The sequence below is a fragment of the Myotis myotis genome, unplaced genomic scaffold (assembly GCF_014108235.1).
Source record: "Myotis myotis isolate mMyoMyo1 unplaced genomic scaffold, mMyoMyo1.p scaffold_m19_p_4, whole genome shotgun sequence".
Taxonomy (NCBI): Eukaryota; Metazoa; Chordata; class Mammalia; order Chiroptera; family Vespertilionidae; genus Myotis; species Myotis myotis.
Genome location: NW_023416346.1, coordinates 92,891,758 through 92,906,993, shown reverse-complemented (window position 1 = coordinate 92,906,993; position 15,236 = coordinate 92,891,758). Strand labels below are relative to the sequence as shown.

At 43.0% G+C, this 15,236-nt stretch overlaps 1 protein-coding gene and 1 pseudogene across 1 annotated transcript in view; one reads left to right on the top strand and one right to left on the bottom strand.

The window, feature by feature from the left end:
• ZC4H2 (zinc finger C4H2-type containing) overlaps positions 1-9,294 on the bottom strand; it is a 95,860-nt gene extending 86,566 nt beyond the window's left edge. Inside the window, exon 1 of the mRNA XM_036305989.1 lies at positions 9,158-9,294. Coding sequence (XP_036161882.1) covers positions 9,158-9,210 — 53 coding nt within the window. The 5' untranslated portion in view covers positions 9,211-9,294. The remainder of the gene's footprint in view (positions 1-9,157) is intronic.
• A 2,626-nt stretch (positions 9,295-11,920) lies between these two features.
• Positions 11,921-12,952, top strand: LOC118653518 (annotated as a pseudogene).
• Positions 12,953-15,236: the final 2,284 nt, after the last annotated feature.

Here is a 15,236-nt window from a genome sequence, read left to right as displayed (position 1 = left end):
TAATGCTCCAATGGACATAGGGGTGCATATATCTTTGCAAATAAATGTTTTTGAGTTTTTTTGATTATATACCCAGAAAGGGATTGCTGGGTCATATGGCAGCTCTATTCTTAATTTTTTTTTTGAGGAACCGCAAAATAATCTTTTTTACAAATGCTACTAGCAACTGATTAATTCATTTCATCATATGCTAATGGTTTATAACCTGTGTTTTGAAAAATACTGCTATAGACTATTGAAAGTCAGTGAATATGTTTGAGGAACAACATAACATCACTGCTTTAGGAAGTTTGTTCTCACATCACTGTAGATGGCATTGAAGATGGTGGGGGTGGGTTGGGGTGGGGGAGAGCAAAGACAAAAATATAATTCTATAGGTGGAAATGGATACAGCATTACAAATATCCAGGATAGCCATGATGAAGGAGATGAGTATGGAGATGGAGAGTGAGTATGGAGATGGAGAGTGGGACAGGAATTTGAGTTAGATGTTGAAGGTAGAAAGAGTAGGACTTAGTAAGTGATCAAGAGGTGAGTTATAAAAAGAAAGGGTAATCAACATTGACATTCAGGTCTCAATCTGAGGGAACTGTGCAGAGAATGATAGCATTAAACCAGAGATTAGGTGGAGGAGCTGGATTGGACCAGGAAGAGATAAAGTCTGAAGAGTTAGCTAATTCAAGTTCTGTCTGTGGAACAACAAGGTGGACAAGACCAATAGGCTGTGGGATGCATTGGGCTAAAGCTTGGAAGGAAGGTAGGGGGTAGAGATTTGGGACCTGAGGGATAATTGAATCCATGGGAGTATAAGAGATCACCCAAGAGAATCTGTAGTAAAAAGAGAACACACAGGATAGAAACTTACACTTGGGAGGACCTATTTAACACCATAATATTTACTTCCAAAATGAGTTTTTCCTTTCTTAAGTGAACAAAGTTCATTGTGTATGAATAGGGACATGGGTGTGTACAATGTGTGTGCATGGATGTCACGTGCATGTTAAAAGAGATATTAGTATGCATTTGGGGAGCTAGTAAAGGGCTCTAGTTCATCTAGGGGTGGCTGTACTTTCTCTGCCTCATGGATTCTCCTCTTTTCCATTTTCCTCTTTTTGTTCCATTCTTTTCTTCCCCTTTCCACATGTCCACATGCACCTTCATCACCACTTGAAAGTTTAAGGAATGTATGGGCAAAATAGACCAGTGTGGAATTTGTGGGATAAGATCTGGCGCATAGTGTTAGAGTGTGGTTGGGTTGGGCATGTGGTCAGAGTCAGGAGTGGGGAATGGTCAGTAGTGGGAGAATCCACTCCTGAGACATTTCCCACTTTAAATTCTGCCACTGGTGTATGTGAAAACTAAGTATGAATGTATATATTTCATGGCCTATGCCGGGGAGGGGCGGGGTTGGCTCTCAGTTTGACTTAATCAGGTATTTAGGTGATGTTGCCATTATCCCTGCTACTTCTGCCCAGAAATATCATTACTATTATTTTTTAACAGAAATAGGTGGCTCTGTTCATACCTTGAAGGGATTTAATGATAGAATAGTTGAAGAACTGTGAATCATGGTTAATCAGATTATTTGCATTTGTTAAAATGCGTATGCCATGAGAATAAGAAGATATATTTTCTCTTTCCTTTATGTGTTACCAAAGATATTACCTAACCTCTATGGCCTCAGTATCTTTATCTGTAAAATGGGGATAATTTCTACCCCAAATTTCCATTAGAAAGATTAAGTATTAAATGAGCCAAGAGCTTTGAAATTAGTAACTATCCAACAAATGTTACCTCCTTTCTCCAGCTCTTCTACCCCTTCCTTTGCTTCTTCCTTCTTTCAACCTCCCATGCATGTTTACCTGTCCATATGTGTACATCAAGTACATATATGTAATACTTTCCTCATTCCAAATTCTTAAACCCAGTGATGTAACCTTTGTATATTACTGTAAAATTGTCAAAAGAAGAATAATTTAAATCACTTTTGGTGCACACACATCTAGAATTTTTAAGTCTTCTTGGTGGATTGACCCTTTCTGATTATGTCATGTCTGACTTGTCCCTGGGTGTTTTCTTTGATTTGAAATCTGCTTTATCTGATACTAATATAGCTCCTCCTGCTTTCTTCTGATTACTGTTTGCCTGGCACCTTTTTTCTATCCTTTTTACTCTCAACCTAGTTGGTCACTATATTTGAAGTAAATTTACTATAGACAGCATATAGGTGGGTCATGTTTTTTAAGTCTACTCTGTCTTTTAATTGGTATATTTAGGCCATTTATATTCCACATAATTATCAATTATGTCTAAGTCTGCTGTGTTTTTTGTTACCTGTTTGTTGTTTTTAGTTTTTCAGTTTCTTTGTCCTGCTTTTATGTGGGTTACTTGTACATTTTTTCAAATTCCATTTCTGTATAGCCTTTTTAGTGTTTTCTGTATTACATTATACTAGTGGCCCGGTGCACGAAATTCATGCACGGGGGAGGGTATGTTCCTCAGCCTGGCCTGCACTCTCTCCAATTTGGGACCCCTCGAAGGGTGTCCTACTGCCAGTTTACAGGGATCGGGCCTAAACCGGCAGTCGGACATCCCTCTCACAACCCAGGACTGCTGGCTCCTAACCACTCACCTGCCTGCCTGCCTGCCTGATTGCCTCTAACCACTCTGCCTGCCGGTCTGCTTGCTCCCAACTGCCTCCCCCCCCTGCTGCCGGCCTGCTTGCCCCCAAATGCCCCCCTGCCAGCCTGATCACCCCAAACTGCCCCCCCTGCTGGCCTGCTCGCCCCTACCTTCCCTCCCCACTGGCTTGTTCATCCCCAACTGTCCCCCTGCTGGCCTGCTCACTCCAAACTGTGCCCCTGCTGTCCTGATCACCTCCAACTGACCCCCACTGATGGCCTGCTTGTCCCCACTGGCCCCCCTGCTGGTCTGCTTACCCCCAATGGCCCTGCCCCCCACCAGACTGATCACCCACAACTGCCCTCCCCTCTTGGCCTCTAACTGCCTCTACCTTGGCCCCGCCACCATGACTTTGTCCAGAAGAACATCTGGAAGGTCTCCCAGTCTAATTAGCATATTACCCTTTTATTAGTATAGCAGTTTCTCTCTGACCCTCTGGCCTCAGAGTTCTTGCAGATCTCTCCTGCCCAGATCCTTGATTTTACCTTTCTCCAGGGGTCCTCTGGCCTTCCTGGCTGCAAATTTTCTCACCAGCTGAGTCTCCTTTGCCAATTCGGAGTGGATATTATTCATTTCAGCTGCTCATTCTATCTGCTCTAGGACAAGGCTCGGGACATGTCCATCTATTCCGCCTCCATTTTGTCCTTTCTTGGTATTAGCTATTTATTATGAAACAGATTTTTTACTTTCAGCATCCCAGTTACATATATATATATATATATATATATATATATATATATATAACTATATCTATATCTATCTATCTATATATACATATATATGTGTGTGTGTGTGTGTGTGTGTATATATATATATATATATATATATATATATATATATATATATTAGAGGCCCGGTGCACAAAAATTTGTGCACTCAGGGGGGAGGTGGGGGTCCCCGCCCAGACTGTGCCCTCTCGCAGTCTGGGACCCCTCGGGAGATAATGACCTGCTGGCTTAGGCCTGCTCCCGGGTGGCAGAGGGCAGGCCCAATCCCTAGGTGCAGCCCCTGGTCGGGCTCAGAGCAGGGCCGATTGGGGAGTTGGAGCGTCACCCCCTGTCATGCACAGAGCAGGGCTGATTGGGAGGTTGTGATGCCACCCACAGTCACGCTCAGGGTAGGGCCGATTGGGGGGTTGGGGCACCGCCCCCTGTCACACTCAAGGCAGGGTCGATGGGGAGGTTGCAGCGCCACCCCTTGTCACACACAGAGCAGGGCCCATTAGGGTGGTTGGGGCTCCATACCCTGTCATGCACAGAGCAGGGCCAATCAGGGGGTTGGGGCGCTGCCCCTGTCACGCACAGAGCAGGGCCCATCAGGGGGGTTGGGGAGCTCCCCCCTGTCATGCACAGAGCAGGGCCGATCAGGGGGTTGAGGAGCTCCCTCCTGTCACTCACAGAGCAAGGCCAATCAAGGCGTTGGGGAGCTCCCCCCTATCAGGCACAGAGCAGGGCTGATCAGGGGGTTGGGGCACCTTCCCCTGTCACGAACAGAGCAGGGCGGATAGGGAGATTGTGGCCCCGCCCCCTGTCACACACAGAGCTGCAGGGCGATTAGGGGGTTTGGGCGCTGCCCCCTGTCATGCTGATCCCGGCGCCGGGAGGCCTCTCGGCTCCGCTGATCCCGGTGCTGGGAGGCATATTACCCTTTTACTATATAGGATAGAGGCCTGGTGCACAGGTGGGGGCTGGCTGGTTTGCCCTGAAGGGTGTCCTGGATCAGGGTGGGGGTCCCCACTGGGGTGCCTGGCCAGCCTGGGTGAGGGGATGATGGCTGTTTGCAGCTGGTCACACACCTTTCAGGGTGGGGGTCCTCACTGGGGTGCCTGGCCAGCCTGGGTGAGGGGCTGAGGGCTGTTTTCAGGCCGACTGAAGCTCCCAACTGCTCCTTTTTTTCTTTTTTCTTTTTTTATTCTGGGCCAGCTTTGGCTCAGGCTCCAGCTCTGAGGTCTCTGCTGCTGAAAGAAGGTATCTGGTTTGTTTGGGTTCTATAACTCCAGCTCTGAGATCCCGGGCTCGCTGAAAGCAGGTTTCTGGGGTTTTGTTTAGCTTCTATATTTGTTACAATGTTTCTTAAACTGCAAGCTCAGAGGCCGGCAAGGCAGGCGGGGAATGTTGGAGTCCTCCGTCACTGAAGCAAGCAAGCCTCATGTTAGTTTCAAGCTGCCTGGCTGCTGGCCGCCATCTTGGCTGGCAGTTAATTTGCTTACCTCACTGATTAGCCAATGGGAAGGGTAGCGGCCGTACGCTAATTACCATGTTTCTCTTTTATTAGATAGGATATACACTAGAGGCCCAGTGCGTGATTGAAATCTCACAAGGAGGCACCCCGCGGGGGCCCAGACCCACACCTGACCCGCATAGCACCTGCCACCACATTGTGTCGGCTGGGGTAGGGACGTGCTCCGAGCTGTGTGGCCACTCGGAGCACACCCCCACGTGGTTGTGTCCACTGGGGTGGGGGCAGGTGCTCCTGTGTGTTGTATCTCTGCTCCGGCCTGCCCCCAGCCCCAGCCTCTCCCTGTGTTGTGTCTCCATTCTGGCCTGCCCCCAGCCCCAGCCTCCCTGCAGCTGCTGGGGTGGAGGCGGTACACAGTCCCCTCCTGCCCATCTGCCCGTGCAGCTCTTCCTGAGCGGTCGTGACACTCGGCTAATTAGCATATTCCGTTTATATAGATAATTTATCAGTCTTCTGATGTCATTTTATCAGTTCAAGTGAAATATAGAAGCCTTATCTCCCTTTTAAATCCCTTTACACTGTTTATATATGTCTTAAATATTTCTTCTACATACATTGAGAACATGAAACTGTGATAAATTTTGATCCAATCCTCAAAGAGAACTTTAAAGGAAATTATATTCTGTTGTATTTACTCATGTTTTTGCCTACTGTGTTGTCTTCCAAGAACTTATTGTAGCCCTAGCCGGTTTGGCTCAGTGGATAGATCATCGGCCTGAGGACTGAAGGATCCCAGGTTTGATTCCGGTCAAGGGCATATGTCCAGGCTGTGGGCTCAATCCCCAATAGGGGGCATGTAGGGGGCAGCCAACCAATGATTCTCTCTCATCATTCATGTTTCTATCTCTCCCTTTTCCTTCCTGTCTGAAATCAATTTAAAAAATAAAATAATTTTTTAAAAATAATTTTTAGTCATTCTTATAGAGTAGACCTCCTACTGATAAATTCCATTTCCTTTCACCTAAGAATGTCTGACTATCTCTATTCTTTAAAGATATTATCACTGGACAAAGAATTCTAGGTTGATGATTCTTTTCCTTCAGCACTTGAAAAATATTGTTCCTCTTCCCACTAGGGCTTCATCTGATGAGAAACCTGCTGTTATTCTATTTATTTTTCCTCTAAAGTTATAGGTAAGGTGTTTTTCCTGGACTGCTTTCCAGATCTTTTCTTTGCCTTCTGTTTTCAGAAGGTTGACTATGATGTGTTTTATGTGAATTTCTCTGAGTTTACCCTGATGGTGTCTGTTTAGCTTCTTGAAACTGGAGGTTTCTGTCCTTTGCTCAATTTGGGAAGCTTTTATCCACTCTTTCTTCAAGTACTTTTCTAGTCCTGAACTCTTTCTTCTCTCTTTCTGAGACTGTTGACATGAATGTTAACATAAATGTAACTATTAACATGAATATAAATAGTCCCACAGATTTGGAGGCTCTGCTCAATGCTTTCTTTTTAATCTTCTTTTTTGGGGAGAGGGGCATATAATTTCCCTTTGTTGTTCAGATTGGGTGATTTTTATTGTTTTTTTTTTGTTTGTTTAAGCTGTCTGATCCTTTTCTGTTTCCCCCATCTTTCTATTGAGCAAGATTTTAGACAATGGAATACTACTTGACCCAAGAAAAGATGAAATACTGCCATTTGCAATAACTTGGATGGACCTTGAAAATATCATGCTAAGTGAAATAAGTCAGACAGAAAAAGAACCATATGATTTCACTCATATGTGGGATATGAAACTGAAAGCAACAAATAAACAATAAAAACAAAAAAACAAACATTCAGACATCAGTATTGTGGTTACCAGAGGGAAGGGAGTGGGAATGAGTAACAGGTAAAGGGGGTCAAATATATGGTAATGGAAGATGACTTGACTTTGGGTGGTGTGCACACAATGCAATATACAGATCATGTATCATAGAAATGTATACTTAAAACCCATATAAATGTATTAATCATTGTCACCTTAATAAATCTAATTAAAATATTTTAGAGTTTTTAAAGGTCTTTTTTGGCTACTGTATTTTTTCAGTTCTCATATTTCTATATGATTTGTCTTTATGTTATTTCTTTGTTGAGATTTTCTACTTGTATGATGAGATTTTCTATTTTATCATTTGTTTCAGGGGTGTAATTACAATTGCTCATTAAAGCTTTTTAAGTTGGCTGCTTTAATTTCTTGCCATATAATTCTAACATCTATGCCATCTCATTGCTGGCATGTTTATTTTCTCTTGTCATTTAAGTTGATAACCTGGATATGGCATGTGATTTTTTTAAAAAATTAAATTTGAACACTCTGGATCTCTTTTAAAATTTTTGTTTTTGCAGGCCTTCTTTTACATGTCATTTTGAAGAGAAAGGAGCCAGTAGATGTCTAGGTTCTCCACTGAGTCTCTGGCTGACATCCAGGTTGGGTAGGGGTTTCATGTTTACTGCTGGTTGGGGACAGGAGTTCAACCCTTTCTCTAGGCCTTTGATAATCTCATACCAGCTAGTAGTGGTAGAAATTACTGGTTAAAACTGGTGAGGGTAGAAGTCATACACCCCCATTTGATTTTCACCGTGAGGGATCACTTTTCCTTGCTCCCAACTGTTCCTTCTCTTGGAGTTGGGCAGGGGCTTCTTTAAAGTCTAGTAAAAGTTTAGGCTCTACACTTGCATACCTAAGCTTCTGATTAGCTACATTGTTATTATAACAGCTGGCTTTTTCCTGCACCAAGTTATCTCACTCCCTATCTCCTGGTGCTTTTGCAGAAAAAAAAAAAAAAAATGGAACATGTCACCTCTCTATCCCTTCTAAGACCCTCTATGCTATGGGATAGATTGGGAAGACCAGAGCCTCTGCATGCATATTGACTGGGTTCCTGTCAAAATCTAGCATTTCAAGCTGTTTGGCTCTGGAAAAGTTATTTAAATTTTCTGAGCTTCTGTTTTCCCAGTTGTAAAGGAGGTGTAGGAAGCTCTCAGGTCTCTTGCTGAAAGGAGCAATAGTAGGTAAAAGGGCTTGGCCCACCATGGGTTCAATAAATAATATTTCCCTTCCTTTTACTCCCTTGCAGAAGTAAAGATACATATAACCCCTCCAAATGATAAAAAAAAAAAAGTCAAGGTGCATCCCCATAAAGTGGGAGTCTCATTCTAGGTATTGACTCCAAAGGTAAATTTAAATCTCCTCCTAAGTCTTATTTATTAAATTGACACATTTTATATCCCCCCCCCCTTTCTCTCTAGGTTCCTGGAAAACACTAAAGGGAGACAGCTGGACCTATGTCACCCTCAAAATTAGGGTGGAGGCTGGAGGGGGCAGTGCTCTGGCAGAGGAGGGCAGGTGATTGAATGTCTGGTGCTGGCCCAGGCAGTCCACTTGCTGGGCGCTATTGTATTCTGAGCAAGGACAACTCGTCGCCTAGCCAAAGCCACTCCCAGAGGGAAAGAGCGGTAGGGAGGGGGAAGCACCAGGCAACTCTCATTTTGCCTGCTTGCCCTTCACCTCTGGCACTTAAGAGCAGCTGCTGTGATCGTACTAAGTGATGCAGAACCTCCTCCCCAGTCTCCATTGCTCCTATCCCCTTTGCAGAGCACGGGATAGGAGGGGAAGAAAGTGGTGAATGAGTGGAAAGCAAATACACACGCGGGAGCCAGTGTTCGCCATCCTCCCAATCCTGGCCTGCTGGGATTCCTCAGCACTCCCAGCTGGTAGTCCATGGCAGCAGCCACCAGCCCCAAGGCACTAGACTTTGCTCTCAAAATGCTCACCCGAGCTCCAGGTCCTGAAGTTGAATGGGAGACTGAAAAAAATCTCAACACCTAAAGATCAAGGAGCCTAATACACCTTGGAGCCAACAAACACTGAAAAAAATAATGGGTCCAAGAATGCCACCTCTCAACTCCCAACCCGTGAATAAACTATCTTGGATCAACACCTCCCCTCCACCTCACCCCACCGCCGTAATCCCCATCTGGCTTTCTCTGCCACATCTGGTGGCCACATCTGGTGAGGTCTCTCTCCGTCAGTGACTGTTTCTCTGTCTTTTCTCACTATATATAATCTGTCTCAACTCTCCCAACCTCCTACCCATCCTTGAAATTCCTGGTGTACGGGTTCCTTTGCCACCCCCGCCCCCCTCAGCAAGTAGCCCAACAATAGATACTTTACAAGGTAATTCAGCCTTCTACCTCAGGAAGGGAATGGGGAGGGGGGCTACAAGGGGGCTTGGAGGCGCTACAACGTTCCACTTACCTGATCTCTTTAATGCTTTCCAATTTGCACATTATTTCTTGCTCATCTGCCATGCTTTTTACTTTCAATTTCACGTCCCGAAAAATGTACAAACACACACATCCAGGGATACAATAGACACAAAGTAACCACCTCCTCCCGGCATGGGGCTCTGAGTCTGTGCAGTAGGGACTTGAAGAAGGCCTGGGAGCTGTAGTCGCAGCTCCAGGGCCAGTCAGGCAGACTGGGAGCCTGCAGGACTACAAATCCCAGAAAGCCAAGCGAGATACGCCTATTTTTCTTCCTGCAAACGCACTTTAAATCAATTTGTCACAGATAATTATGCCAAAGGTTGTGAAGAGTGCAAGGGAATGGTGATATTTGTCCCGTCCGCGGAAAAAATATGAGGAAAAATTATCCCAGAAGGCAGCAACAGGAAAGATGAGAGATATACACCCCTCCTGGGGCCCTCACGTCTACTTACCTAGGAAAGGATATCAGAAGTTGTTAATTAGTGAACACCTGGGCTGGAGAGAAACCCTGCTTGGGGATTCACTTTGAGAAGTGTTTAGTCCGCTGCCTTGGAACAAGTGGGTTTGGTATTCAGATGCATATGAAGTGAGGGGGGGATGTGGGGGGGTGGGGGGTGGCTGCTAAAGCTGGGGCTTGGAGAGGTGACTGTTTCTTCTGGCCCTACCCCCATTAGACAGTTACTGAGCTCAGATTTGGGGGAAGACAGTGAGGGAGGTGAAGATAAATAAAAGCAAGTCATTGCCTTTGAGGAGCAGGAGAGACAGAAAGGTAACTCATTAACTACATTGCACTGTGCTGGCATAATATAGGAATTAATAAGGTGTAACCTGAAGAAAGAATATGCAAATAGGTCTCAAAAAGTGGCTGTGAATTTGCCAGACAATTGGGGAGGATGAACTTCCTGGAAGAGAACTTAACACATACAGAAAGGAAAGGACAAGTTGCCCAAGGCATCTGGAGCATAAGGTTCATATATGGGGTGTGCAGGTGGGAAAGAAAAGTGGGAGATGTATCTAGAAAAGGTAGGTTAGAGCTAGATTGTAAAAGAATTTGAATGTCATAATAAAGAGTTTAGACTTAATCCTATAAGGCGCACATTTCTCCAATACACATTTATTAATTGCTTACTGCATGTCAAATAATGCCAAGTTATTTAATGTTTCCAAAGAGAAGTGCTAAGTTTGGAGGGATGTCTTAGGGAGGTGACTCTAGAGGCAAAATGGAGAATGATTTAGAGAAGATGAGCGCACGCACAGGCCCAGGGAGCTAGGCTTTGGACAAAAGGAGAACTCTGACTCACTCCCAATTAAAGGTGAGTGGAAACTTTCTCTGATTGAGCTTGCACTTATTTTCTGGGCTTCAGTTTCTTCCGATGGTGCTGGAGAAAAATTAGTGGAACATGAGTCTCAGGACATTCTGAGTGTCCACAATGATTTTAAGAGCTTTCTAGGAGTGGAATTGAAGCCCTTCTTTTCTTTGGATCTCAGACATGATAACTTTCACAACGAGGAAATTCTCCCTGGTTTCTAGTTTAATAATTTCCTATTGGGCTTTAAGATCCTTGTGCTACTAGTAGTCATTTGAAGACTATTGAGTTGGGTTGTCATAAAGACTGTGGGTCTAAACTACCCTAACCATGGAGTCCAGAGCCAAGAACAGGCCCCAGACCTATCCTATAAAAGGAGGGGTAGGGACAAGTCTGTGTAAGTGCCTGGCATGTATCAGCCACTGTGCTGAGAGCTGTATGTATAGACCAGCCGTGGGCAAACTACAGCCCACTGGCCGGATCCGGCCTGTTTGAAATGAATAAAACTAAAAAAAAAAAAAAGACCGTACCCTTTTATGTAAAGATGTTTACTTTGAATTTATATTAGTTCACACAAACACTCCATCCATGCTTTTGTTCTGGCCCTCCGGTCCAGTTTAAGAACCCATTGTGGCCCTCGAGTCAAAAAGTTTGCCCACCCTTGGTATAGACCCTCATTTCATCCTCACAACTACTCTTAAGGGGATACCTAGATTCATTCCTTTTTACAAGAAAGGAAATTGGCTCAGAAAGTGGCTTGGCCAAAGCCATATAGTAAGTTACAAAGCTAAAGCCTGAGCCCAAATTGAACAAAGTTACTTGCAGATTAAGAAAATGAATATATATGAAAAAAAATATGGAGACTAAAAGTAAAATGAGCTCTTAGATGTATATATTTATGTCAAATATAAATTGCTTTACAATATGAGTTAACTTTGGTTTGAGGAGAAATAGAGGGTATGTTTGGAGATGTGTGGGAAGCAATTTAGGAATGGCCTTTAAGGTTTTAGAACTGATGTCTCTTTTTCCACTATCTACTTCCTCTTAGAATCTTTACCTAACACTAAGTTCACATGCCTGGCAAGGGTCTAGATGTGGCTTTGTATCTGTTTAAATTTAAATGTGTTGATAGCTTTACAATCTGATTATAAGAGTAATTTGGCAAATAATATTGTCTTTTAAGCCTCACCAAAAACCCTATTTCACAGTTGGGGAAACAGGCAAAAAGAAGGAAAGGACTTATTCAGAGTCACCCAGCATGTTTGACACAGAAACAGGACTCCTGACTCAGAGCCCTTTTCTCTTTTCATAGCTCCGCACAGCCTGTATCAGTCTGCTACTGTCTCCATGGAATCCAAATGCTTTTGCTACTTCATCCAGATGGTACACTCCAATACATGGAACCTGCCAAGGGCCAAGTTATGTCCCATGGACATTAAAGCGAGATGACAGTTAATGTAGCAAAAGGGGCCTTGGAGGAAGGTTTGTGCTATTTGTAACAATTAAGGTGTCCAATTAAGGAAAAGGTTCATAAGCCTCTTAGCTTCCATGGTTTTGTCTTGGCTCCTTGACCTCTTTAATAACAGTGTTACCTTGTCCTTGCTGAGTTGTAAGAAACCAGGCTAACAATGAGAGGAAGGAAAATATTCCAAATAATGAGAGGGGAATAACTGAAACCAACCTTTAGCAGGGCCAGTACCACTGTGTTTTCTGAAGAGGGCTTCACTGGGGTCTTGCCTTGGGCCATGCAGCTGCAAGTTCAAAATATGGAAACTTTGAAAGATATTACCAGGTGACTAAAGTCAATCAAAAACATCTAGAAAATTACTAAATATATTAAAATAGGGGCAGCAGCATGAGCTGAGAGGAAGATGAAACCAGCTCAAGTGTATGGAACAGGATCTTCGGCTCTGTATGAAAAAGCTGATATTAAGGTCCCTGAACACAAGAAGAAACATCTCCTTATTGGTGTGTCCTCAGATGGAGGGCTTTGTGGCACTAACTAGTCCTTAGTTGCTAAACAGATGAAAAGTGAAGTGGCTATGCTCACAGCAGCCAGGAAAGATGTTGGAATTGGTGATAAAATTAGAGGTATACTTCTGACTAGTTTCTGGTGACAGTCCAAGAGTGGGAAGAAACCCCCCTAGTTTTGTAGATGTATCAATTATTGCCCTAGAATTATTACATTTTAGATATGAATTTGAGGAAGGAGCTATCATCTGTAATCAAGCTGAGTCTGTCATCTCTCACAAGACAGAAGAAAAGCTTATCTTTTCTCTTAGTACTATTGCAAGTGCTGAAAGCATGAGTATCCACAATGACATTGATGCTGACATGCTACAAAATTACGAGGAATACAGTCTGGCCAACATTCTGAGATGATTGAAAAATTGACTTTGACTTTCAGCTGCACCCGCCAAGCTGTCAGCACAAAAGAGTTGATTGAAAACATCTCCATTGCTACAGGTCTGAATTAATGAAAATCAATTGTCATCCTCAGACAAGAGATAAAGAAGTAAAATTCAGGCAGATAATTTTTATTTTAGTTTACTGTTGTCCTGGTTGGAATAAATTATTGGTTCATTATTTCAATTACTGAAGACAGAAAGATATTTGTGAATTATCTTACAATAAGCAACTTACAATAAGAAAAAAAGAGATGGGGAATAAAAGGAAACCATTGCCTTGGCCCCTTCTCCTAAAGCAATGCTTAAAATAATATATTCAAGCCATGATGGCATCCTTCCTTCTTATAGTAAGTATTCAATAACTTTCAATTGATCAGAAGTCTGTAGTAGGTGAGAGAATATTTAGGAGTTGTGCTACTAAGAAGTTCCAATGCATTATTTTATTAGAAAAACTGACTGATTTGAAGTGGTAATAAAAATCTTATTCCTATAGAGATCAACATTGTCCATGTTGCTAAGAAACAGGTAAGGATGGCAGGCTATGTTGGGGTGAATACTATTATAATGGAAGGAATTAGCGAAGAGGAAGACAACCAGTTTCTTGTGGACATGATACTCTCAAGGAATAGATCAAGATTTAAAGAATAGAGGCCAGAATGTTTGAATTTATATATATCTCACTGTGTTTAAATAATAAACTGAACTAAGAGAGGAAGCAGAGCTGCAACAGCTTTCGATCTGAATTGCTTGCAAAGTACTAAATTTCTCAAGTTAGGTTTCTTAATTAGCATTTCTAAGAGAAAAATGAGCCAATGTTTTTGGGCCATTCAGCCAAGAAATATTTATTGTGTATATATTATGTCAGGCACTAAGCTAGATAGCAGAGATCCCATAGTAGATATGACAGACAGAGCCTGCCCTCACCAAACTTGCAGTTTAGTTGGAGAGGCCAGTTGATACAAAGATCAGACACATTAACATATAGCTATAGCCAGCGATTAGGGATTCGAGGAAGTCTAGGTTCTGTGAGCACACATAATAGGAGAACCAACTTAGTCCTGGGAAGTGGGCCTGGGACAGTCAGGGAAATGCTTCCAGAAGGAGGAGTCCTGATATTCCAAGCAGAGGAACTAGGCAGGACAAAAGGGAAGGAGCAGGTGGCATCAAGGATACTTTCATGCAGTCAGCCATCAGATATTTCTTTGGCATCTAAGACATGCCAGAGACGCTTCTAGGTACTGGGAATATAGTGCTTTGTATGTATTAAGTCAGTTTAATCCTTGTAATGATCCTATGACGTATTACTATTATTATCTCCATTTTACAGAAAAGTGAAGACATAGAGAAAGTAAGTAATTTTCCCAAAGTCACTCAGCTAATAAATGGCAGAACTGGGATTTAAAATCAGGCAGTCGGACACTGGAAGACATGCTCTTAGCCACTATGTTTTATTGCTTCCCTAAGATTACCGTCCTTATGAAATTTACTTTCTAGTGGAAGGAACCAGATAATAATCACAGAAAAGGAAAAATAAACAAACAAATAGGATAATTTGGGTAGATATAAGGCCAATAAACTAACTAAAAGAGAATAATGGAATAGAGTGTTGGCAGAAGGGAGAGTGTTTTAGATAGGATGGTCAGGAAAGAATTCTCTTTAGAGAAGACACTGAAGTAGAGACCTGAAGAGGAGTCAGCCATGCAATGATATTCCAAGCAGAGGGAATAGGCAGTGCAGTGATCCTGAAACAGGAATATGCTCGGCCTATGATAGAAAGTAGGCAACCCTCTGGCTGATTGAGGGGAGCAGTAGTAGATTGAGGAGGTAGGAAGAGATAATAATGTCTTAGTAAACCATGATGAGAAGTTTGGATTTTATTATAATTACAATTGGAAGCCACTGAGGGTTTTAACAGGATCTAGATTTAAAAGATCATTCTGCCGAGACCGGTTTGGCTCAGTGGATAGAGCGTCGGCCTGCGGACTGAAAGGTCCCAGGTTCGATTCCGGTCAAGGGCATGTACCTGGGTTGGGGGCACATCCCCAGTAGGAGATGTGCAGGAGGCAGCTGATCGATGTCTCTCTCATCGAAGTTTCTAGCTCTCTATCTCTCTCTCTCTTCCTCTCTGTAAAAAATCAATAAAAAAAAAAAATAAAAAAATAAAAAAAAAATAAAAGATCATTCTGACTTCTGTGAGGGGAATATATTGTACTGGGGCAAGAATGGAAGCAAGTAAACCAGTAAGGAGGCTATTGCAGTTATCTAGGAAATAGATGATGGTGGCTTGGATTAAAGTAGTGCCAGTGGGTATGAGAGAAAAAAATAGACTGATTGGAAATATAGTATTGGATGC